This window comes from Phoenix dactylifera, chromosome 1, assembly GCF_009389715.1.
Source record: "Phoenix dactylifera cultivar Barhee BC4 chromosome 1, palm_55x_up_171113_PBpolish2nd_filt_p, whole genome shotgun sequence".
Lineage (NCBI taxonomy): Eukaryota > Viridiplantae > Streptophyta > Magnoliopsida > Arecales > Arecaceae > Phoenix > Phoenix dactylifera.
The window spans coordinates 26645305-26670228 of record NC_052392.1 but is presented as its reverse complement, the minus strand read 5'-3'; the positions used below and the strand labels follow the sequence as shown (position 1 = coordinate 26670228).

The 24924-nt window shown below is 40.6% G+C and overlaps 3 protein-coding genes across 3 annotated transcripts in view; all 3 read right to left on the bottom strand.

Annotated features, from left to right (window-relative positions):
* Positions 1–9359: 9359 nt before the first annotated feature.
* LOC120112142 (chlorophyll a-b binding protein 8, chloroplastic-like) lies at positions 9360–11041 on the bottom strand. Its single transcript, XM_039130797.1, has 3 exons — positions 10752–11041; positions 10265–10326; positions 9360–10157 (listed from the first exon to the last, which is right to left on the bottom strand). Exons 1-3 carry the CDS (start codon positions 10905–10907, stop codon positions 9542–9544), a joined length of 834 nt encoding a protein of 277 aa, XP_038986725.1. The 5' UTR covers positions 10908–11041; the 3' UTR covers positions 9360–9541.
* A 2084-nt stretch (positions 11042–13125) lies between these two features.
* On the bottom strand, positions 13126–19432 carry LOC120112139. Its single transcript, XM_039130793.1, has 7 exons — positions 18837–19432; positions 16506–16604; positions 16271–16372; positions 16008–16127; positions 15228–15368; positions 14789–15139; positions 13126–13500 (listed from the first exon to the last, which is right to left on the bottom strand). Exons 1-7 carry the CDS (start codon positions 19338–19340, stop codon positions 13207–13209), a joined length of 1611 nt encoding a protein of 536 aa, XP_038986721.1. The 5' UTR covers positions 19341–19432; the 3' UTR covers positions 13126–13206.
* A 3006-nt stretch (positions 19433–22438) lies between these two features.
* Positions 22439–24924, bottom strand: part of LOC103718478 — a 3925-nt gene continuing 1439 nt past the window's right edge. Inside the window, exon 1 of the mRNA XM_008807327.4 lies at positions 22439–24924. This exon is cut by the window's right edge and continues 1439 nt beyond it. Within this exon, the coding sequence (XP_008805549.2) occupies positions 22702–24924 (2223 nt within the window). The 3' untranslated portion in view covers positions 22439–22701.

Here is a 24924-nt window from a genome sequence, read left to right as displayed (position 1 = left end):
TAATAGGATGTTATTTACTTAAGCTCTAGGCAATTACAAGTAAAGCAGTGGAAGATTAAGCTAGAGCAATTATACTATGGCTTTAGGGTGCAATTGATCTAAAATTAACTTATAGTTGTATGATCAATCTTAATCTATGTGTATGGTAAGAATGGAGTGGAAGCTAAGCAAATCACTTATAACTCTATAGAAAACAAAGCTAGAGATATTACACAATCAAGCATGAATGGAAGGCATGAAATACAAGAGATAAGACATCACAAACACAAAGATGTATAGTGGTTCGGTGCACCCCAGCACCTACATCCACTCCCCAAGACCTCTTGGGAATTTCACTATAATTCCTTAGATTACAGTCGGTTGTTTTACAAGCTCACAACCCAACTTGTTGTTTTGCGAGATCACAACGAACTCGGTCGGTTTTCACAGGCTCACCGACTAGAACCAACCGATTGTTTTCACGGGCTCACAATCCAACCCAGTTGGTTTTCCCAAAGGCTCACCAACCACAACCTTACAATGATTGTTTTCCGGGTTCACAATCAACCCAGTTGGTTTTCCCCAAAGGCTCACCAACCACAACCTTACAACGTTGGTTTTTCCCTTTGGCTCACCAACAAACCTTATCCCCTTGATTCAATCCCTTGATTGAATCAAGTTACAAGATATTAGAACAAGAGTTTAAATCAAATACAAGCTTCTCAAATAAGCAAATATAGCAAATGTAAATAAGTAAAGAAAAGAGAAGAAGCCCTCAAACTAATTTGTAGATGGAGGAACTCAGCTTCTTCTTCACTTGCCCCTCTTCTGATTTTGCACGAAGTAGAGGATCTCCGAGGCAGCACACGGATGGAGAGGAAGCTTTGGGATTCACTTGGATGCTCTTCTTCTCTCTTTTTTACTTTGAATGGCCCTTTTGTGCTTATGGGAGATTTCCCTTGTAATCTCTTTCAAATCTCTTCCCTAAATGTTTTCTCCCACTTCCATAAGTTCTCCCCTAGCTCTCTTCTTGTTTTTATAGCTTTAGATGGCGTGGAAACAAGAATATAGCCGTTAGAGACAAAAATAGAGCCGTTGGACACAGTCTGCACTTCCTGACAATATTACCGTTGGGATCGGAGTCGACTCGCGCGATCAGGAGTCGACTCGCCTGTTGCAGGAGTCGGCTCGTGCTTTACTGGAGACGACTCGGCCACTGTTTCAAATTTGAATTAAAGTGCATGCCTTGACTGGGAGTCGACTCGACTTAACCCGGAGTCGACTCGCCAACATCTGGAGCTGACTTGGCATCTTCGGAGTCGGCTCATCCCATGAATCCAGAGGACATACTTTCTGATTTTCTTCCTCGAGTCGACTCGGATTCTCTTGGAGTCGACTCGGCTCTCAGAGCCCGAAAACTGATCCTCTGCATTTTTGGGGTCGCGCTGCCTTGGAGTCGACTCGAACTGTCTGGGAGTCGACTCGAATCTCAGAGGCAGTAACTTGGTTTTCTGTCTGTTGATGGTCGCGGAGTCTCGGAGTCGACTCGTGCAATGCGGGAGTCGACTCGAATCTCAGAGTCCCAAAAATGCTCTCTGACTTTTTCCTTGTGTTCCGCTGAGAGTCGACTCTTGCTTTCTTTGGAGTCGACCTACCAACCATCGGAGTCGACTCGCGTTCCACTGGAGTCGACTCGAATCTCAGACCCGAAACTGCTCCTCTGACTTTTCTGCCTTGACTCCTAGGAGTCGACTCATACTTCCTCCGAGTCGACTCGAATTCCACTGGAGTCGACTCGAAGACTGTTCTTTTGAATTTTTCTTTTGGATTTTACTCCTCCAATTTGAATCCTTTGAACTTTAAACTTTGGGCCAATAATTGTAGCTTTCTTCCAACTTGAGAGCTTTGGAGGCCTTCTTGTTTCTTCCAACTTGCTATGTTCCTTGCAAAATAAATATCTTTCTCCTTGCAATAAACATTATATCTATACTCAAGGTTTGTGATCATCAAAATCAATCTATGAATCAATCTTTGGTCATCACCCGAAATTCAAAGACCTGGTTGCCAACTATTGAAATAAAATAGGAGAGACGATCATCCAAAGAGCTCTATTAGATTTAGGAGCCAGTGTAAACTACTTCCCTACTATGTGTACCAAAAATAGGTTTGGGAGAATTAAAGCCTACAAATATTACATTTCCTTAGCAGATAGGACAGTGAAGTACCCCAAGGGGATTGTAGACGATGTATAGGAAAGTAAATGAGTGTTACTATCCTGCGGACTTCGTTATCCTTGAGACTGAACCTGAATACATCAGACAGTCACACATCTATAATTTTAGGTAGACCTTTCTTAGCCACAGCAAATGCTGTGATAACTGTCGAAATGGGATGCTGAAGTTATCTTTTGGCACATAAAAGTCGAGCTTAATGTTTCAACATAAGTAAACAACCACCAGCGACAAAGAAATAATGAAGTGACATGATTGAAAGTCTGGTTTAGGAGACTTTCTTACAAACTTATAATAAGGACCCTTTAGAAGCTTACTTGCCATTCCGAGGAAGGGGTCAAGCATGCGCCTCTTAATTCTGTTCCCCTTATGAGCTATGATCTGTCATCAGCCGACTGTTCTTCATCGGACTTGTCCAAAACCATTCTTAGATAATGGTTGGAAAAAAAAAGGAGATTTACATTTTGTCTGGCTGAAGACATAAAACTTAGCGCTCTTGGGAGGCAACCCAACATATAAATATCTTCTATAAAAAAAAAAATTACTAACATGCAGGTTTGGGGGATTTTGCCCCAATTTTCAATTTACCTACCCATATCAGGTAACTTCTCCTCTGTCCTTTTTACTGCTTTAATTTTTCTTTAACATTAAGGACAATGTTAGATTTAGGTTTGGGGGTATTTTTAAGCATTGAAATTTTATAAAAATAAATAAAAAAAATTTTAAAATTTTTTGGAAATTTAAAAAAAATTTACAACACACAAGGTATATAAAATCTAAGAGACCCAATGACTAGTTGGAAGTAGTGCAAAGTGAGTTCTTTTTATTAAGTTCCTTTTAGTGAGTTGTAAGCTAATTAGTGCTTTGAATTGCACAACACATCTGGCCTGCATTTTCTAAGGTATAGGTTCGACATTGTGTTGAGAATATGGTAGCAACCTCGAATCCTGATGAACCATCTTTTTTCTGATCCCAAAAAAAAAAAAAAAAACTATTCGGGTGGATTTTAGTCAGGTACATCGAAAAGGGCTACTATTGTCAAAGGTCAGCGGGCCTTGTGATGAGGAACCCGAGCATAGGGTCCGTAGGGGAGTCTTGATGCCCGACACCTCATGCCAACTGGTGTGAGAATTGTCGACTAATTGCTCGCTACATGGAGGAATCATCACAGGAGTAAAAGTGCACAATATATACACTATCATTTCTCTTTAATGAAAAAAAAACAAAAAACAAAAAAAAATGATGAAAAAAAATGTATATTGACCTTAAGAAAGACAATAGTGTGAAAGCCGTCGTTGTAAAAATTCGAGTAAACTGGAATATTACAGATAAAGCCCATGAAGTATTAAAGTAAACATCCACAGCTCTCGAAATCCTGCAGATAAGATGATTTTGAATGAGCAAATAGGTCTTGTCGATCAATTCTTGGAAACTACCAATATTAGCAATATTTTGGAGATCCAAAATCTTAGCTTGTGCATGGTCCAAACTTTACTGAGCACTTCAAGTATAAATAAGTCTTACAACTCCCTACGGAAAATTTAATGACTTCAAACTTAAATTGCATACTAACCTAGAATTTGGGCTACTTAGTAATTAAAACCTTGTGTGCTTTGAAAATTCTTATCAGTTATGTACTTGAAATTAGACTTTCATTTCACAAACCAAATTTTATTTTGGGATCGAAGTTTGTGGGTAACTTCACTGCAAACCCTCACGAGACAATACTCATCCACTAGGGTAACCTAGGGTTTAACGGCTTTGTTGCACGTGCTAAGTACAATCGTAATGCTCTACGAAAGTGAGTATTTATCTTAGTTCATGTATATTTATATATATATAATAAATAAACTTTTGCACTCTCATTTTATCATTGTTGCACTAAATTGCTAGAGACTAGCAATAAGCTGGTTGGGGGGTGTGATGAGAGCACAAAAGTGCAATCATCAGACCATTTTAATTAGTATTATAATTAATCATTAATTAGTATTATAATTAATCATTAATAATAAAATTAACTAATTAACGTTGTATTTGTGTTTGAGTGCAAGTAATCCAAGAGATCCAATAACATTGGGTTTGAGCCCAATGCCCGGCGGCCCGAGCTCAACAAATTCCCAGCTGCCATACAAGCATGAAATCATGCGTCATCCATCAAGTCAGTCCCGCATCAAGGCCCCGCGATCATTTTCTTCTCGGCCATCCGCCCAGCCAATCATCAACATCCCAAATAAATCCACTCCGTCCGCATCATCAACGAGTCCTCCTAGCAAGCCACGGATCACGCCATCATCACAGCCGTCCGTTTCAAAGAGTCCCTTTAGCCGTGAAGCCAAAGGTTCAATCCCCTCCACGCGCCTCCTTCCTTCCGCAACAGCCCAGCTCCTTCCCAAATCGAGCCATCCGTACCACGCCCAGCTTCATCCCGCGGTCCATGCGATCCCAGGAGACTCCAGCTCCTCCCAGCGAATCCCATTTGCAAGCTGAAATCCCAGCAACGCCAGAAGAAGGAAATAGGAAGCAAATCCCAGCTCTTCCGTGATCCCGTCGATCCCGCTTCCAATCCGGCCCCAAAGAAGGGAAGATCAGCAATCCAACGCGTCTCCTCCCTTCCGTTTTTCTTCCTCTTCCGCGTGCAATCCCGACGATCATGCTCCCAGCCATCCGTGCCTTCCTTCCTTGCATCCACGGTCAACTCCTCATAGCATCCTGTGAAGGAAATCCACGGATCTCACGCTCGTCTACCCTCTTCCTCCTCCCAATGATTCCGCGAGTGAGCCCAAGCATCGATCCAGCCGGCCGTGATTCTCCAGCAAATCGCAGCATCACGTCCGCAATCGCCCGTTGATCCCGTGATCGGCTCCTCCCAGCAGCCCCTCATGCCATTTCTTCCACCCGTCTGCGTTCATCACGGAAGACCGCATCCTCCCAGCAGTCCGTGATCAACGTTCCCCGAGATCCCAAGCGCCCATTTTCCATGTGGCTGATCTCTAGTGGGGACCTATAAAAGGGAGGGGAAAAGGAGAAGGAGAAAAAGCTTGGAGAGGTGGGTGGCCGGAGGGTCCACAGAAAAGAGAAGAACAGGGGAGAGGGGTCGGTTTGGGAGAGAAGAGAGAATGCCTTGCTCTGTTTTCAACGAAGTTTGAAAACAGAGCATTGTGATTTTCTTTTTTTTTAGTTTTAGCTTTCTGTTTAAGTTTAGTTTTTTTTATTTATGAGAGCAATGTTTTTCTTTAGTTTGAGTTTATAAGAGCAATGTATTTTTTTTAGTTTTATTTTAATTGAAAGTTTTAATCGAGAAGTTATGTTTTGAGTTTCAGAGCATGTTGTTCTTATTTTTAGTTTTATTTTAATTGAGAGGTTTTGTTTTGAGTTTTAATTTTTGAGAGTTTATTTAGGTAGAAAGTTGTATTTTATTCTGAAATTTTAATTTCTGTTCTGCAATACATTAAATCTTCTTTCATGCAATCTATATTCCAGTCTGCAATTTTATTAGCACTGTTTTCATCCATTTTATGCCAAAGCTTTTCTTTGATTAGTTCAATATATAAATACTTTTCGAATTTAAATACCTATCTTTTTGTCAATTTCAAGTAGAAAACATTCTCTGGTAGCCCAGAGAATCATTCAAACATCCTCGAAATAATGTTTTTTCTTTTATCATTCAAAAATCAATTTCAAATCCGAGTGAACGTTCTAATTTTTATGCAACTCCAATCGCCTCCCTGTGGATCGACCTCTTACAACTACTATTCTTCGAGTAGAACAGGTAAGAGTAAATTAAATTTAAACTTTGTTCGTCGGTTCTAACAACGATCTGTTTAGCATATTTTTAGTTAGACAGGAAAGGACGAACAGGTAGGCTAGATCTAATCTAACAGAGCAAGAATAAAAGGATTGAGGGCTTACCTAGCTGAGGAAGAGATGGGGAGCTTCTTTCGGTAGCTTGTGCCGCTTCCTCCAGCGGCTCAGCGGTGGATCCAAGGAAAAGCATGAAGAAAAGAGGCATTAAGGAGGGAAAGATGCCTCAATGAAGAACTCCTTCGGCTTTTATAACCTGCTTCGGGGAAGAGGAGAGGAAGATCGACCGTATCCGCAGCTGGTAGGCGGTTATAACCGCCTCGCAGGCTATTCCAGATGGGCCGCAGACTATGATCTCAGTCGGCCCATCTGGCCCGGTATTTACAATTATGGTCTAAAAATAAAAAAGTAGAAAAGATAAAAAAGAAAAATAGAGAACGGTATAATAGGGAGAAGCCAACAACTTTTATGGCAAATCATTGTTAAATAATTTTGTAGTAAATTTCTTCCCTCCTTTTTTTTGTGGATGAACTCCAATGTTTTCTGATGTTATTACCCATCTATAGGTTACCATTAAGGCTGCTAATGGGTCGGGTTGACCCCTGATCCGACCTGCGTAGATTCGACTCGATTCGAATTTTAGGACCTGCAGGTCTGGGTCATGTCCTAAAATTGGACCCAAATCATTTTTTGGGTCAGATCTGGATTTACCGAAAGGATCTGATCCGACCCGAATGGACCCGAAGAGAGAGAGGAGTAAAAGCCCTAAGGGGAGTAGGTTCAAGCGTGGAAGGATAGCAACAAGCATAGGTTCACAGAATCCAAAGGAACCTCGGCCCGTCGGGATTCTCTCTTGATCTATTACACTGTTGATACCTCTGGTGTCGCGGTAGCGGGCTTTTTTTTTTTTCCTTCTGTTTTTTGGTTTTTGTTTTTTTTAACTTTTGAAGAGAGAAAGTGAGGGAACACTGAACTGAATATGGATCATGTGCTAGTTTTCTGCAATGGAATTGGATTTTGGAAGAAGGTCTGGGATTTTTTTTGTCCTCGTGAGAGGGGAGCTGGGAGACACCAAGTTCCGTCCAACCAGTCATATAGATAAAAAATAGTGTGATATGAAATTTGGCTTGTAGACCGACTTAGTTAGTAAGTCAGGGTCATCTGTTCTAACTGGAGGTCAATTGCAAGTCATTCAAGTCATGGGTCACCCAGCACCTCATAATTATGATATGACCAAATTAGATTTGCCCAAATTTTTTCCCAAAAGCGCAAAGAAAATGGACCCAATTCGAACCGAACCCGATCCGAACCCGACTCGGACCCGACTTGAACTTCAACCGGATCAGATCTGGGTCCAAAATTAGGATCCGAACAAAAAATTGGATCGGATCGGGATCACTCAGGATCTGACCCGACCCGACCTATTTGCACCCTTAGTTACCATATCATTGTATTTTTTTTAATATTTTATCATTGTTTTTAAGCGTTGGTATGTCCTCTTATACTTCTGGACGGGGGTTATGTCTTTGGAAAAAAAAAGGGTTCATCTTTCTTCGTGTGAATCTACTATTAGATTAGGCAATAACTATTTCAAGATCGATGTAGATGAATGAAGGAAAAGATTGGAGTACTTTGAGAGCTGTGCAATGCGTGGTCCAATGGACAATGCTAGGAAAGAAAAACAAACATTCTTTTATGGGAAAGATACAATCCGGCATCTCTGCTATTTTGAACAACCAATTATAGAATTTTGATTCAGTACCTCAAAAATTTTACCCAGCACTCGATATATTCTGAGAGGGGTATTTTATGAAAAAAAGGAACCGATAAAGAAGTGCAAGAATCAGGCATTGCAAGTATTGATGGCCCAGAAGAAGCAGTACTGTAGCATGCCGAAGTACTCTGGAAAAAAAAAAGAAGCTCTTTTTTGAACTAAACTCTAGATTTAAATAAAATTGCAAGGACGCCGTTCAACTCGGGTTGTTTACAAGACAAACAAGTAATCAAGGACAAAGCTGAATTTAATTTGAACGGTTAGATTATATTCTTTTATTATTTCATTATTTTTTTATTGGATAAATCTTTTTGGGTATCCAATCAGCCCTCTCAACTTTAATGTCTTCCTTCCAGGCTTTTGCTGCCGCTTGCTGATCGCTTTCTTGATCAAGAATGCCGAGAAAATGCGAACCCGGCAAGGGCATAAAACTATGGAAAGTAGCTGCTGAGCTTTGAAACCTGTTACCATTTGAGGTGGAGACGACCGAGGGTCTTCTCTACTCGTCGAGACAGCAGGACCAATCTTATTAATAATTGGTCGAGAAGGTATTATATAAATTTCTTTACTTTGTGTAGGTATCCAAGATGTATTATTTGGATTCTTTTGTTCCGTATGGATATCCAAGTTCTAGCCAATGCATAGCTGATATGGGGTCCTGATCTATTCAAATATAATCATAAGCATTTTGATTGACTTATGGTCAGCCCTAATAGACCCATGCTTCAGCGTCCCTTAGTCCATATAGACCATAGGCTGAATCCGCTCTGATATTATTTGCGACAATTTAGAATTTTATCTAGGAATGCTAGATAAAAGGTATCATTTAGTTTCTTTGGCTCTGTACAAGTACTTAACTGTTGTGGGACTAAATACACATATGAAATAAAACATATAATCCAAAATTCAAACCAGTGTCCCTTATCTAGATTGCAAGCTCTCAACAACTAAACCACAACTTGTAATATTATACTTTACGAGGTAATTTCTTATATAAATTTTCTATTATACGCTTCATGCTATTGTAGGCAATATCCTATAGTATGGCAAGAAACAAATGTACGAGGATAGCTGATATCAAACACTCAGTAAACGACGTCGCAAGATTTGATCCAAGAGTGAAGATGGGAGCCCAATTTGCATGCATGTGCTAGCTAATCACACTCATGCTCTAACCATTGCTTGTGTTCATCTGCAAATTCATAGACATATTGGGGAATGTTGTACGCTAGCTGGTAAGCCTTTGTGAACTTCTCTAGTTTAATTTCTTCTTTTTTTTCCTTCAAAAACAGTTTGAGTTCCATTCATATAGCGGTGGCAATCGGATTGGACTGGATAGGATACGGATTAGGTTTGATACAAGATAGATCAAAAATCTATTAACTCGAACTTGACTTGTTTAGCAAACGGATCCACAATCTACATCTGAACCTTACCATTTTATTAAATAGATAAAGTAAGCCGATCTATAATGGTTTGAATCAAAGATAAACAGACTAAATAGTTAAGCATTGTCATCCTTATATTCATGCACTAATTCCTGTGGGTATTTATTTATATGATTGCCTCCTTGGTACCTTTCATGGTTCATTGACTGTCATGAAGTTTTAAACATGTCACAGCTAGCATATCAAGTATCATTTGTACAACTTAAAAAGGATTTTTAAAGGCAGCAGCATAGCTAGTACAAGTTTTCGGAGAATGCTACATGAGTGGTTCAAGGAATCACCAGAGCCATGAGAAGGCAACGAACCCTTCAATGGAACTTGAGGCTGGTCAAGAGGTTGTTGTTCACTGGGTCAGCCAAGTGATCCAAGAGGTTCTGGAAGGGTCCAACACCAGTCACAAGGGCCTGAACAAAGTAGCCCACGATGGCCAGCATGGCCAGCCTTCCATTCTTCACCTCCTTGAGCTTCAGATCCTTCATGGACTTCTCATCCTTCCCCAATCCCAGAGGGTTGAACAAAGGTCCCCCAGGGTAAGGAGGGTCCCCTGAGCCCCCCAGATACTTCTCCAAGCCTAGGAAGTACTGCTTCCCCAAGCACCCTGGCCTAACCCAGTCCTGGAATCTCCGGTGCTCGGCGAAGCCCATGAGCGCCAACTCGAACACAAAGAGAGTGTAAGGATCGGCCCAGTAGTTGTAGGTTCCGGCTGGTGGAATGACGCCAGTCTTGAACCAAGGGAGAGCAGTCTCAGGTGGGATCAGACCAAGCTTTCCAAGGATCTCGGGTGCAATTGCTCCTACTGCACCCAGCATGGCATACCTTCCATTGATGACCTCGCCGTAGGCTAGCCATTTCGGCTCCATGAATCCTCCGGGGCCTTCCGGGTCCGATAGGCCCAGTGGGTCGAAGCCATAGTCACCTGGAAGGCTGCAAAGGTGGTTGTGGGAGACATGAGATTAGCTTCCGTAAGTTATGGACTCAGTGCTTGCCAGAAGCTAATTTTCAGTAGCTGGTTGGTATGAATCCTAGATTACCTTCCATCCAAGTAAGAGAGAGATTGTTTTGATGCAAACCAGAGCTGTCTGTCTGCTCCTTGCTGCACCATAAAATTCATGTCAGCAAAGGATAAGAAATGGCAATTGAAAGGAGATATGAAACTGAATGAAGCCTGCAAGTGATCAGTAGAAGCTCTTCTGCTTTCAGATTGCTATTCATGGGCATCAGATCGAGCATGCTGTGCTCGGTCCTGGTTAACCGACTACATTGACTTCATAGTTATTTATCAATGAAAAAAAATATGATATTTTTAATTCAATTCTGATGCAGTCCAATCTAGTGCAAAAACTTTCCATCTATAGAACCATTCAGAAGAAGTTGATGATACCATGTACTCCATGAGGATGTATTTGTGATCCAGCATTTTGGATTGAAGTGTTTCATGAAATTAGTATATATGGAAAATTAAACTTGACAGTCCGAAGGAAGTACACTAGGGCAATGGATGAGTTGAAGTCCACTGACCTTAACAGGTGGTGTTGAACTTGCTCTAACAGCAAATGAAGCCTTTCTTGGAGAGCCAGCAGACCTGGTGGCAGTAGAATATTGAAGGGGCTTTCCTCCAAGGAGTTGTCTTCCAGCTTCCACTGAAGAGAGAAGAGCTTGAGTTGCCATTGCCATTCCTCTTTCCCCTCCCTCTTTCTTCTAGTTTCCGAATGGTTTGGGGATGTTCGATGTGTTTGTTGGAAGAGAAACCAGCTGGAGAGAGCAAAATAGACTTGTCTGAAGTGGTGGCGTGGGGGCATGGGAATCTAAATGGGGCATCTGGTGAACTTTGGAAAGATGAGGCTTGATCAGGATGCCCAATAGAACTGTGACACGTGACATGGTCACCAGATAAGGTGATCTTGTGGTTGTGGGCTCGAGTTGTGTGCGCCAAGTGGAAGGTTCTCACCCATTTGCTGAGATCCTGCTGCAGAGCCTTGGGGTGGACGAGGGGCTAATATTCTCTTGAAGATTTGTGGAGCACAAGAAGGGGCCAGAAGATTCGACATCCAACTATCAGAGTCATTGTTCATTTGCTTCTGAAATAGATAAAAATGGTAGTGGCGAGCTCTACTATAAATACTTCTTGAACCCAATTTCAAACCGTGCTATGAAATGGTGCAAAGATTGGGTTCATGTATAAACATAGCGAGAGTTTGCGACTTAAGGGATTTCAATTTTTCTCCAAAAAAATTCTCCTAAATTTTGCGAGGATTGGTCAGACTAAATAAAAATATGAGATCTATCTCGGGATAACTCGCCACCCGTAATGAAGGTAGTTTGACTTCCAGTGGGAGTACTGCTTCTCCTCCGAACACCAATGAGTATGGGGTCATTTGCTACTCGGCTCCCCGGTCCTAGAACTAGAAATAAATAAACGTACTCCTCAATTGACTCAAAACTCCAATAGGAACTCAAGCTCAAATTGATGTATTGTTCCAACTAGACCGAGGTATGGCATTAGAAGGACCTTGGCAACGTGCAAAATGTCCATCCCGAGAATGATTTGGAAGTCGTCCAGTTGAGCAGCCATTAGATTAGTCATGCCTGACCAAGCATCGACCTTAATCAGCACTTCCTTAGCCAACCCGATGATAGACGAGTCCCTGTGTTTACAGCTTTCAGTACAGCTGTTATAAGCTACAGCCGCTAGACAACTACAGAATTTTGGGGGCGATTAGCTATAGAGCAGATCGTTACCGAGAGTTTGCGACTTAAGGGATTTCAATTTTTCTCCAAAAAAATTCTCCTAGATTTTGCAAGGATTGGTCAGACTAAATAAAAATATGAGATCTATCTTGGGGTAACTAGATATTGTTATATTATGGATTATGATTGTCAACTTGTACATATATAATCTAGATATCGTAATTAAAATATGGTGATAATGGTAATGTATTATCATCAATAATGGTTCATTTAATGGTTAGATTGATTCTGAAACAAAGGCACCGATTCCCTTCCACTAATTTTTCCATTTACTTTAGCAGTTCTCATAATATTTCTGAAGAGATTATTGAATAAAACACCAGGAAAGAGAATAAAAAGAAATACTCAACATTTTCATTTACCAATACATTTTCTTTTTTTTTTATAAGAAGTGATGAGCTACACATCAGAGGCAGCCCTCTTCCAAATGCTCCTAACTGATGGATACTTGCTATATATACAAAAACTGAAGGGCACTTAATTTCTTTGTATGATATATATGCTGCTTGTACCATGAAACGTTACAGTTTATATGCTCACAATACAAAAGGAGAAACTTAACATGAGCACAATATTTTGCATCTAACAGGCCATCATGTGAGAGAGTTCAGACGAAGGCCATCTGCCATATGGCCCTCATGCTCAGCCCAAGCTAGAATTGACCAGACTTCAATTGTTCAAAAAAGCAGCTCAAACAAGGAAATACCAATCCGTAGAATCTCACCTTATCTACATATATTGACATGAACTTCAAGTACCAAAGAGACCTAGTATCTGTTTACAGCATAGATAATAAAGAAATGGTCATGAATGCTCCTTGAGTTGCATCTTTCAGGCATCGTCCAAGACTAGTATTCCAATGGTAGTAATGTTAAGAATAGAAAAAAGGGGGGAAAAGAAAAACCAGCAGTCTCATGAAACAAGGTTGACTGTCATGACCAAAAAGTACAGGGTATTGTAGTTATATCAGCTTGAAGCAATCTGTGTATGCTTCAAGTAATCAAATCAGTATGGGAGAGTAACAATGGTAACATCTATTATAAATCCCATGGTTGTTAACCATGGAAGAGTTCGAAAAAACAGTAAGATAATCTTTTCCTTTTTCTTCAAAAAAAAGAAGAAGATGATGATGAGACTGATCAAATTCCATGCGACCAACTCAGGAAAATAAGCATTTAATCGCATTTAATCTCTTTATATCATCGTCTGATAGATCTAATCCATACTAAATGAAAGTTCTTCCACATAGTATTAAACTGCCCGAGTCTATTCTCTGTTTCTGCCTAAACCTCTCAAAGAGGTGATCTTCGCCAATTTGAAGTTGTACATAGTCATCCAAGTCAAATAAATATTCTTTTGGTCTGGTAACAAAGCAGCTACTATGAAGGCTTCCTACTCCAGATATGCTGCTGCCTGCAAAGTCTCCAAGAACAACCGAGCAGCTGCTATTAACTTCAGGACTCCAGCTACCAAGACTGCTTCTTAAATAATTAGTGTCATCGCATGCACCATTTGCTTCCTGAAACCCCAAGACATCAAGATGTTGTTTATTTGCATACCATACACAACAGGACTTAGGTCAAATTAGTTCAAAAATAGGTGGAAGACAACACTTTTTGTTAGGTAAGATATTTGCTAGCAAGACTGAAGCAGAAAAAACAACATGAAACTGGAGAGAAACAATATGCAGGATTCTGCAAGTACCACCAGATCAAAACCAGAGGCAAGGAAAGGATGACAAAGTACGGCATGATCCAAAGATATTAAAATCACAAGACTCCGACCTGGAGTCACATGAAGTAAGTTCCAAGTATAACCATCTATATGACATTCGCTTGCCAAGAACCCGGAGCAATCAAATGCGCAGCAAGATGGCATAAGGTAATGCTGGACCATGTGATCTGTGCTGCATTTCCTTATGCGAGTAATTCTGAGAATCCATTTTGCACGCATGCACACACGTATCATTTAATTGTAAAAATCTCATGCATAAATAAGAGAGAATATCCATACAACAAAAGAAGTGAAACACATAGACACACAAAAACAAATGCACACACAAGCACACTAATCATCTAATTGTAAAAATTTCATGCATAAAAAAGAGAGAATATCCATATGCAAATGAAGTGAAATGAAAAGCAGGAGCTTTGCCAACTCAACAAGCTGTCATCCCCCTCCCAACCCCCAGGGCAAGGAAAAGGGACTTGATCATTATTGTTGATATATATTGTTTATAATTTTGAAAATATATGGGAATAAAAAGAAAATTGCACAATTGGCATGCAATGTGCAACTAAACTCATGATAACAGTGCACAAAAAAGGCAGCATTTTGCACTTATAGTGCCATTAATTTTTGCAGATTAAAAGCCACGAATTTGCTGAATATTGTGAACTTGCAGAACAAAGGTCTTTGAACCGTTTGAACTGAACAGATGAACCTATAATTCTGGGAAAGTAGGAGTTCTCCTGATGATGTGTAGAGTAAGTGAGAAACTGCTGTAGACTTATTTGCTAAAAAGATGTTAAGTGAAATGAGCAGGAAATGAAGAAAAAGAAAAAGCTACAACATACTAAATTTGGAAAGAAATTAGATGTTCATGGTGCTTAGTACATCAGGCATTTGTTGCACTTTGTCCAATTTCTATGATATCACTTCCATCATCACAAGAAGAGTTTTCTAAAAGAAAAAGGGGAATAATAAAAGATGATTATCCAAGCAGATCCATTAGCTTGCAACATCACTTTCAAAATTACATAGTGAATAGACAAATGCTTGTAGGGAATGCGCATATTGATAGTTACCTTTAGTTCAGGAGACAGCTTATTTCCTGGAACCACTGAGAAGATCTTGCCTTGGCTTGATGTTGGTGAACCATCATTACTAGTTTCCCAATGCAGCCAAGGAAGTACAACCCCGTCTGTTTCAACAGGCACGGAAGCATCTCCTGTCAAAATTTCATGAGTTTCTGCTAGAGTATTATGCATAATGAAATCTCTGATCTTTGCGCTCCCTCCAATAGTAGAACTTGTTTCGCTTCTTTCTCCATCATAGGATGAAATATCTGTGTCTTCAACGTTTAATAGAAAATCCTCGATATATCTCCCTGCCTCTTCAGTCAAATATTTGGATGTCCTAGTTCTGTCATTGCTCAGCTGGAACATGAATCCATGAAAGGAGGAAAAAGAATGAAAACCTGAAATAATATCAGCACACTAAAAGGAAGCATGACAGCAAGCTTACTCTTCTGGACCATGATGGACTCTTCAGTACAGATGTTTGTTTTGAAACAGGAAGTAACTCTCTAACAGCGCTAGTGAGCTCCTGATCACATTGCTCCTTAACTGATAATTCAGCCAACAAGTCCAAGGTACGTTTCTCTGACTGAAAAGCAAAAACAAGGTGAATATTTATTTGCCTCAAGTATAATGTAATAAAGTAATTGCCATAAAAATAAGGAGGTTCACAAGAAATGGCTACATCCAAAAGGTATATCTCAACAAACCGTTAACATTACAAACACGTGAAAGAAATAATTATTCACAGATAAACAAAAAGATCCGAATTACAGATAATTATTGATGCGAGAAGCTGAATGTCAACCTGCACGACTAAATGAAATATTATTTTCTCAAGCATGGTAAGCAATGAAAGCATGCAACAAGTAATGGAAAAGCCAAAAAAGAAAAAGATTTTATGAAACAGAAAGGCAGTGCAGATACGAAACAAAGTCTTATCCTGGAATGCCCAGTATACATGTAGCTTCATTGCACTCAATTTGTCCCATGAATTTCTTGTATATTTCCCAAAACATTCCCCATTTATTCCCATGCTGGGGGAAATTGAATCTCGTTAACTTTCCAAATTCTTGGGAATGTGATGGCAGAGTGGACAGTGGTCTAGGTGACTAATGAAACCATCGAACAGAACCAAATCATGAATCAAAATATCAACTATAAAGCCAATGAAACTATTTAATTCTCAAAAGAAGCATCCTGAAGGATTTAGTTAGTTCATCCATACCTGCTCCAGTTTGGTTGGGTAATTTCTTCTGATCTCAGCAATAGCTTGAGAATCATTTGAGCCATTTGACAGATTATATTCACCATTAAACATGGTTGAGGGCTCTGTTTTCGCTATCATCTGCAAACATATCATGTAAATTGGTATTAAATGTAAACATCTAAATTTAGCACTTGAGGCACTGGCGAAAACAGCAAAGATTATAGAAATAATGAGATGAATATATAAACTAAGATATTATTCCAAAAAAACCCTAAATTCACCTTTTCAACCTCCATTCTGATTTCATCAACTGCATGCCTTACTTCTTTACGCATGATTTCATACAATCTAGTCTCCTTACCATCCTCAATAAGGTGTTCTTTCTGAGAGAAGTGAAATATAAAGTCACAATGAATAGCTTCCTCAAGTGATAGAACTCTTAACCCCTCTCAAAGTATTCACAAACACATATTTGAGATAATCACTCTAAACTATCTTCCTGGAGCTGTAACAAACCTTTCTCTGGGCATAAACTGCTTCTATGGTCTTCTCAGTTGCACTTCTACGTCTATGACTATTCCGTGCTTCATCATCAGTTAGTGCAGATGAATGGCCCTGTAAAAAAGGACATGTCTTTTCATGTTTGTTTAGAGGTTCAAGATGAATGCACCAAGCCAAAAAAACTAAATTGTAGTATGATAGTAAAATATGAGAGCATTAAGCGGCCCAACATTCTCAACAAAAGCTTCCTTCGGTTTTTCTTTTTTTTTTTTAGGTGAAAAGCCTCACTTTGGAATTATGTATGAAATCATACCTTTTCTAGATCTAACATATGCACCATCTCCAAAGAGAAGAACAAGAATGTGATTAAAAGAGACTAGATGCGACTAATAAAATGAACAAGCCTTTTCACTACAAATCTTATATCTGTCCCCTTACAACAGAAAGCGTATGACTGCTTCTACAGTTTTTATAACATCATCAGCATTCCAAAAGATGCATTTTATGAAAGTGCGTATAGAATGATATGCCTCTTTGCAGAATGAAAGCTCAGAATGCAGATCTCTAAAAGTGAAGATGGTCTTAATAAGAATGACTTCCTAGCAGAAGCCATTCAAGCAAACACATTAAACCAAGGACTCAAGTCCCAGTGGAACATTCCATGAGACACCGGGATGGGGTACCATCCCAAGTGTCGGGATAGAACTATCCCACCATTGTTGTAGCGGCCCGATCGGCACGTTTTGGGCCATCCCCTATCCCAAGTGTTGGGATGGGGTGAGGCAGTAAGTAGCACATCCCGTTCCATGGGAAAACCACGGCGGCCCCATTGAACAAGATTTAAAACCTTGCTTTGAACTTCTACTGCTTATTTATGTTTATCCATAATAAGGCCTTAACCTTTTTAACGAATATAACTACATTCTGTTTTGTTAAGTAATATCACACCTGATCAATCAAACAAACAAAGGTTTGATGTTCACCATGAGCAAACTAAACTGCCACCCCTGATGCATTTTTGTTTCTATACTTCTCAAGTAGTGCTTTCCTTTTTGATGTGGCTGTATGTGGTCAAAAAGTCTCTGCATTCAATTATTTCATTTCTAGCTTACCTTGAGGATATGTTAGACCCTCGTAAGCTTTGGTTTTTCCTGCAGGTTTTACTGTCATACAACTTGCCTTTCATAGATGAGGACACTAGTCAATAGGCGTTAAGCATAAAACCAGGTAACATGTAGAGATAGTTTCCAAACCCATCCATTGGGGTAAGCCAAGAATAATCTTGGTGTAACCTCAAGGGAGGGTTGAGATCATGTAAGAGTCAATCATGAGCTTTGTTCAATCCTGTTATGTATGACCAGCTAGGAGTTTTATTCCTTAGCCACCGCCCTGCCTCCCCCAACCCTCCCCACCCCACTTTAATTGCAGGAGGGCCGACTGTTATTGTTGTTCTTCTGCTTTCCTTTTTCAATAATTACTTATCATGATGGGAAGTTTTGATTGCAAGGTGTTTTACATCATATCATCTTCAAAAACAAAGATATTAAGAATCAAAAGCCATATTTAATAACCCAGGACCTCATCTATAAAGGCTAGCTAGAAGGTGCTATTTGGATTTCTTGCCCTGTATAAATATCCAAAATCTACTTAGTGCATAGCTGATGTGGGACTAAACATATACTTGCACGCACATATAACCTTTAAGGGTTGAATTAATTCACTATCAAGCAGTTCAGAGAAGGGAAAAATAATGTTATGGGTCCATCAAACAAGGATCCAATTAGCAATTTCATTTCATCCATGCATCTATCTTCACAGATATAATTTTAGGATTGCTTCTACAAGTCCAAAAGACTTGATTAGATCAGTCGAGGTGTGTGTTGGAGCTTGTAAAAGAGATAAACTTGAGGTGGCCCTGAAGTATAGTATCTGAAGGACAGTTAGTATCCTACAATAGTCTTTTACAGGGTCAAAAGAAGTTATAACAATATGGCAACAAAGTTATAAGTGATTATGACTTAACAATCGTAAGAAGCCTTTGCATTTATTAACAAACATCAACAGAAATTTGACAAACAAGAGTACCTAAAACATAAGTCTTAGTCCAGAACCTGGTACACAACAGTGCAGCATCCTCTCAAAGATCTTAACTTGGAGGGTACCACATGTTAAATTCCACCAAAAAATTCATACCGTAATATGACAGACAAAAAGAGATCAATCTCATAAACATGGCACTACACTAAAACAGCTTCACGTAATGACAGACTTCCGAGTTCATATGAGGTTCAAGATCACCAAAATGATAACTTTAAGAAGTTGAAACCATAAACTGATCGGATGTACCTCGGAGTCGCTGTACCGATGACGTGCAGCTGACACGGAGCGCTTCCTCCTATATCTGCTCTCAGAAACGCCCTTGCTCCCACCACTGTTTTCCAAAATGCCCTTTCTTTCCTCTGCCGTTCGGCTGGGGTGCCTCGACACCGACCTCCCCCGCCGGCGGAATGAGTCCGTCTCTGCCCCGTAGCCAACGCAACCACCCCGTTTGCCGGACCGGACAACCGCCGGCCTCATTTCCTCGTCCTCCTCCCCTTTGGATCCAAAGAACTCGTAGGCGAGATCATCTAGGCTAATCTCAGGGAAGCCCGCCCTATTCACGAACCTAGCCCTCGGCGACAGGAACTCTTCGGATTCAGGCGGCGGAGGCCGTGGGAACCGGCCGGAGTAGCGGCTGAGGCTCCTCGACTGGCGGTGGCCGCCGCCGCGGCGGTTGGAGGAGCCGGCGTCCTCCGCGGCGCCGCCGATCGTGGACCTCTTGGTGCCGGATTTGAAGGCTGCCGAAGCCATTAATGGCGAGAGAGGAGGGAATAAGCAGGGCGGGAGGGTCGGAATCGAGAGGAGAGATTAGAAGAGTCGAAAGAGAAGAAGGGGAAGAGCGAGAAAAGAAGGCGGAAGATCGAAATTTTGAAATCCTAACCTCCTTCTAACGTGGATTTATAGGTACACTGAATTTTTTAGAATACACCTCCACTGTGTTCGCTCTCATTAAAAATGAGTCAACGGTATATTATGACTAAAAAAACAGAGAGTACCAATTTTTATTTCCTTGTTGATATTTCTAATTTTCTTCGTTAAAAACAATGTTTTCTGGATTGTTGATGAATTCTTGAATTTTTCAGCTTTTTTTTCCTTGACCAAATATTTTTGAAAATTCAATTATTTAGAATTACTTCATTAGTGATAAATTACATTAAATTTATCATTTATCTAAGGGCTCGTTTGGTTCGTCGGAAAAGAAAGAAGGAAAAGTGGAGTCAACGGGAAAGTAATGAGATACCTCTTGTTTGGTTAGAGTTTTCAAAGGAGAGAGACGGAAAAGTTATAAACCATGAGAATATGATTTCCACGTTTCATCGAAAAGTCTTTTTCATTAGAAATATGGAAAAGTTACTTTTCCGTGAGTTGGAAATCACTCTATTTTTATTTTTTCTCAAAAAAGTCTTTCAACATAAAAAAAAGCATTAAAAACCTAATTTTTATTAAGGGTATAATAGGAATTACATATAATTTTTTCAGGAAAGTGGATGGTCAACTAAATATAAACACTCTGTAAATCTGTCACTTTTTCATTGTTAACCAAACACTCTGTAAATATAAACACTCTGTCAACTAAATATAAACACTCTGTAAATCTGTCACTTTTTCATTGTTAACCAAACATGCCAAAAGTACTTTTCTAGGCATCCTCTTCTCAGAAATTTGTTTTCCAGAAATCATATACCTAGGAGGAAAAATGTTTTCCACGAACCAAACGAGCCTTGAGCGATTCCTAACTAAAATATATTTAGGAGTAACAAATTATGATGGTATAAATTGCTGCTGAACCGGCAAAACCTTATTATCCAAAAAAAACTTATAGGAAAAGCAAAAGAAGAATTGACCTCCTTTTACACCCATCCATCATTGAATCTACATAAATCTTAAAGCACTCCAACTCCATCATTCATCCACTGCACATATCTCAAAGGAGCAGTGGATCATCCAACGGCAGAGTAGACCGGATTGCTGCTCTTCTGTTGCTCCAATAAAAAAAACCATAGATCACCGGTTCCTTTTTCCTTGCAGCTACTCAACATTTTGGAATGCTATATTCCAGCAACTATCAATCTCAAATCCATTCCTGGCCATCAAATCTCTTTGGACACAATAGAAATCCTTAGTGATTCAACCTAGGATGGGACTACTTGGCTGCTACATTTTGCTAGATCATATGGAAAGTGTGAAATAAAAAGCTTTCTATGTCAAATTTTGCTAGATTTTTCAGGCTGGACTTACAGCTTCCAACTAGAAGTGCCAGCTGGCAATTACCGGTCTATGTTCTTTACTTTCTCATACTCCTCTCTAATTATATAATCTCTTCAAGCTCCTCCCTCTTTTAAATATCCCTGCATGCTGTAACTCATCTTCAACTCTCTATCTGCTATCAATACTATTTCCGATTAAATAACGTTACTTTTATTTTGAATCCTTTCTTGATGCATCTCAGTGAAGTTTTCCATTTTTTTTTTCAAAATTCCAGACTTGTCTCCAAGGGTGCTTTCATGCAACAATCTTTCCCCTTCCCTACCTCATCTATAACTATTTGAGTCCTCCATTTCCATTTGAGAGATTCATCTACAAGAAAGCTGGGATCTAGGCTTAAACATACACTTAGGGGTCCTGAGGGAGGCTACAAAAGAGTAAGCAGAGGAGGGATAATGTTGGCAGAGAACATGTTACATTCTAGCTGTGGCAAAGATTGTTAGACAGGGGAGTGCAAATGTTTATCTTATTCTTCCTTCTTTTTTGTAGAAGGATGGATGACCCATCAATTCGTTACATGAGATTTTGAGATGAACATAAGAGGGGAATAGCAAGAAAGATATGGTAGTTAGGGAAGAACATGAAGATCTAAGAAAAATAGAATGATGCAAGGATTTGACAAAGGGGACAAGCATGATGATTGGTCAACTTGACAAGACGAAAGTGCTGCAGAATCTTTCACAACCCCTGGGGAAAGTGACAAAAGCAAATGGTGAATGCATGGCCGCAAGCCAGCCAAAATTTAACAGCCAACGAGCCATTCCACAGCAGGCTGTAGCTGCATTTAGAGGCCAGTATGTTACTGGTCAATGCGTATGTTTCTTCCCTGCCTCCTTTTCCGAGAATGCTGATTCAGAACGGCCCTTCCCGAGAAAAAAGCTGAATGCATGCGGATCTCCCAAGGTCTGGCGCGCCCCAGCCCTCACTTGATTGGCTTTTCATCTAGTGCAGATTGGATAGATAATTTTAAAAAATATATATAGGTAATTTTTTTAAAAAATAGCATTAGGGACAATAAGGCTGGATGGAGATTCAATAAAAAAAATTATCGATCGATCCGATCTACTTATTAAATAAATCAAAATTTTTGAATCCGACCAATAGATAATCTACTCCGACCCACCGTCTATGTAACTCATTCATTAAACAGTTCAAACTAGATTAGATAGATTAGATGAATTTTTAACCATTTAAGTAGATCGAATTAAATAGGTTAGAAATAAATTAAGTTTCAAACAGTTAAATAGATTAAATGGATCAGATTATGACCCAACCTAATTACTAAACAGATCAAATGTCAAAGATTTAAATCTGAACCCAACTCATTTAATATATAAATTTAAATGGATTAGCCTATTTACGATCTAAATTTGTTTATATCAAACCGAAATATGTTTAAAGCGGATTATTCAGAAGTCGGATTGACGGATCGAATCACAAATTATCATTTTTATATCTAGACTGGGTTCCACCTGGTTAGGTTCGTGTTTGTTCAACTCAACAAAATCAAACTAAGATCCAGCTTCTGTCTCCAGGACAGGTCGAAACCAGCTTTGAGGCTATTATTGGCCAAGGACTCGCTTTGCATCCCATGGAAACAATATTTCACATAACCACCAACTTCATGCAAAGTCTATATTTACAGACCCTAAATACACTTGTGCCATTGTTCTATCCGAAAACCTGGTCAACTCTGTTACTAAAATGGCCTTCCTCTAAGCTGCTCTTCTATATGAAAAACAGGAACTACATGTACTTATCAAGTATCAGAGTAAGAAAACTCTAAGAACAAAGCTAGGATTTATATCAATCAGCACAATTGAAATGCAAAAAGTTCAATGCTCCTTCATATCTTGCTTCTATATCTAACCGACTTTGCTAGTGTTTCTTGAGCAGCCAGTGTTTGGGCATGATTATGCCCAAGCATCACAGTTCTAATGCTAATGCAAGTCCTGCAGAGTTCCTCCCCACTGTCAAAATGCCCTCCTCTAAGCAACAGCTTAGCTCTGGTCTCCAGCAATGTGGCCTTGAGCAGTGTCACATCTTGCCATGCATACTCATCCACCCTCTGGTTCGAATGCAGCTGCTTCTTCCAGCATAGCGAGCCATGCTGCCAATCTTGTATCTGGGACACAAATGATTTCTCCACCTCCTCGAGCACATTCGTGCATACCTTCAGCAGCTCCAGAGCCGAGTTGCACCTCGAGAAGGTCATGAACGATCGGATCGCCAAGGGAAGAGCTGCTTTCTTGATGAAGAGGACCATGTCCACTGCCTTCAGCTGGACAATGGGGGGTTCTGACTTGAACCCAAAGACAAGGAATGCAGAAGCCCAGAGGTGATCAGAGTTCAGCATGGCATTGCTCGCCTTCCTCACGCCCTCAACCGTGGCCTTGGCCGGCGGCAGCCCACCTCTCCTCTTTGCGAACATTTGCGTGATCGGGTGGAATTGGATCCAGCAACCCGGGTGCCTCAAGGTTCTCTTTGCCAGGCCAAGTTTAACCAGCGCGAGAGCAGATTCCACCTCGTTCTTTCGAGAATGGTGAGCTAAACAGCAGCTGGTGTAGCAGCCCAAGGCCATGGCAAGACCTTTTCCCCATTGATGAAGGCCATTCTCTTTTGCAGGCAGCTTATGAGCTGCAGCAGCCAATAGATTTGAGGAGACGGGGGCAGGAGCAATCCAAGCACCGGCAAGAACCATTCGTGATGCAAGACTTCTTCCTTTATCTCTATCCAAAATGGCAAAGCAGAACACCAAGACCTTCATCAGGTATGGATTATTCCTGCAGGATCCATCATCAGTAGAACCCGAACAAAAGAAGTTCTCGCCGATGGAGATTCTCTCGATGGCTTCGAAAAGCGCAGATGGAGAGATCGCTAGCTCGGATAGCAGCGATCCAATCACCCACAACCCGAAGCTTAATCTTCCTAATCTCTCATCAAATTTTCTTAGCACTTCCAGTTCCTCAGCAGGGTAGTCCTTCTTCCGTCTTCCTCTGATCAGCAGCATCGAGTCGGCCAAAGAGAGAGGTGGGAGTTGCATGGGCTCGAAGACCATCACCTTCGCGAGCCGGGTCGTCACGATGACATGGGTAGCTCCGGTGTTCCTTGGAATGAAATCATGTAGGTCCTTTCCTTCCCACCATTCCTTCTCCGTCTCAAGATTGTCGATGACCAGCAAGTAAGGCACATCTCTGAACAGCTCCCTCTTCAACCTCTGGAATGCGTCGAACTCTTGCTCATCGAAGCTCCTTATCCTCGCTCTTTCCTTCTCAGCTTCGGCGCTGACATCCAGTCCCAGATTCATCGATAGATTCAGTATATTCTGCCTGAAATACCTTGCCTCTCCGCCAACCCACAATACCATCCTGTATCTCTGAGAGTATCTGTGAGCAAATTCCAGTGCAAGCTCTGTTTTGCCGATTCCCGATATCCCATTTATACATACTACGCTCGCATTACCATGACCCTTGCAGCCCCCGCTTCTTGATTTCTTGTGTTTTGATCTCTGCTTCTGCAGCCGGCTTCCTTTGCTTGTCGTCTCGATCGCCGGATCGATCCAAGCCTCCAAAGTAGGCTCTTTGCACTTTCTCATTTCCAAGCTGATGTATCTCCCATTTGTTCTCACTGTATCACTCTCCTCATCAGCAAATCCATCGGAAAATCCACGGCTAGCCAGCACAGGCTTTGGACACTCCATTTCATGGACATCGCTGCATCCAAAGAAGGCAGCTTCGATCTCTGTCAGCTCCTTCTCCCTCCCAACAAAATGTCTGTTTCGAGGAAACGGTAATTCCTCAAAACCTTCAGTCTCCTTCTCGGCGATGCTATTCCTTCCAAGCTTTGATTGCAAGATGGTGACGGTTTTCGATACACAACTCCTCCAGTTGCTGTCATTTGATTCAAGCTTAAACTCGTTGCTCCTGGTCATCCCCTCAAAGGCCTCCCTGCATTCCTTATCCTCTGACCTCCCATCGAAAAGACGCCCGATCTCCGAAAGCTCGGTATCAAACAAAAGAGGGATGAGATTTTTCTTCTGAGCAAAGAATCTGATCTCCTCTACGCTGAG

Coding starts and splice junctions, on each gene's coding strand:
- LOC120112142 (XM_039130797.1), bottom strand. CDS start 10,907: ATGGCAATGGCAACTCAAGCTCTTCTCTCTTCAGTGGAAGCTGGAAGA. Junction 10,327..10,751: donor GTTCAACACCACCTGTTAAG/GTCAGTGGACTT, acceptor TTTATGGTGCAG/CAAGGAGCAGACAGACAGCT. Junction 10,158..10,264: donor CTCTCTTACTTGGATGGAAG/GTAATCTAGGAT, acceptor CCACCTTTGCAG/CCTTCCAGGTGACTATGGCT.
- LOC120112139 (XM_039130793.1), bottom strand. CDS start 19,340: ATGGCTTCGGCAGCCTTCAAATCCGGCACCAAGAGGTCCACGATCGGC. Junction 15,369..16,007: donor ACCCAACCAAACTGGAGCAG/GTATGGATGAAC, acceptor TTTGCTTTTCAG/TCAGAGAAACGTACCTTGGA. Junction 13,501..14,788: donor AGCTGTCTCCTGAACTAAAG/GTAACTATCAAT, acceptor TTGGGGTTTCAG/GAAGCAAATGGTGCATGCGA.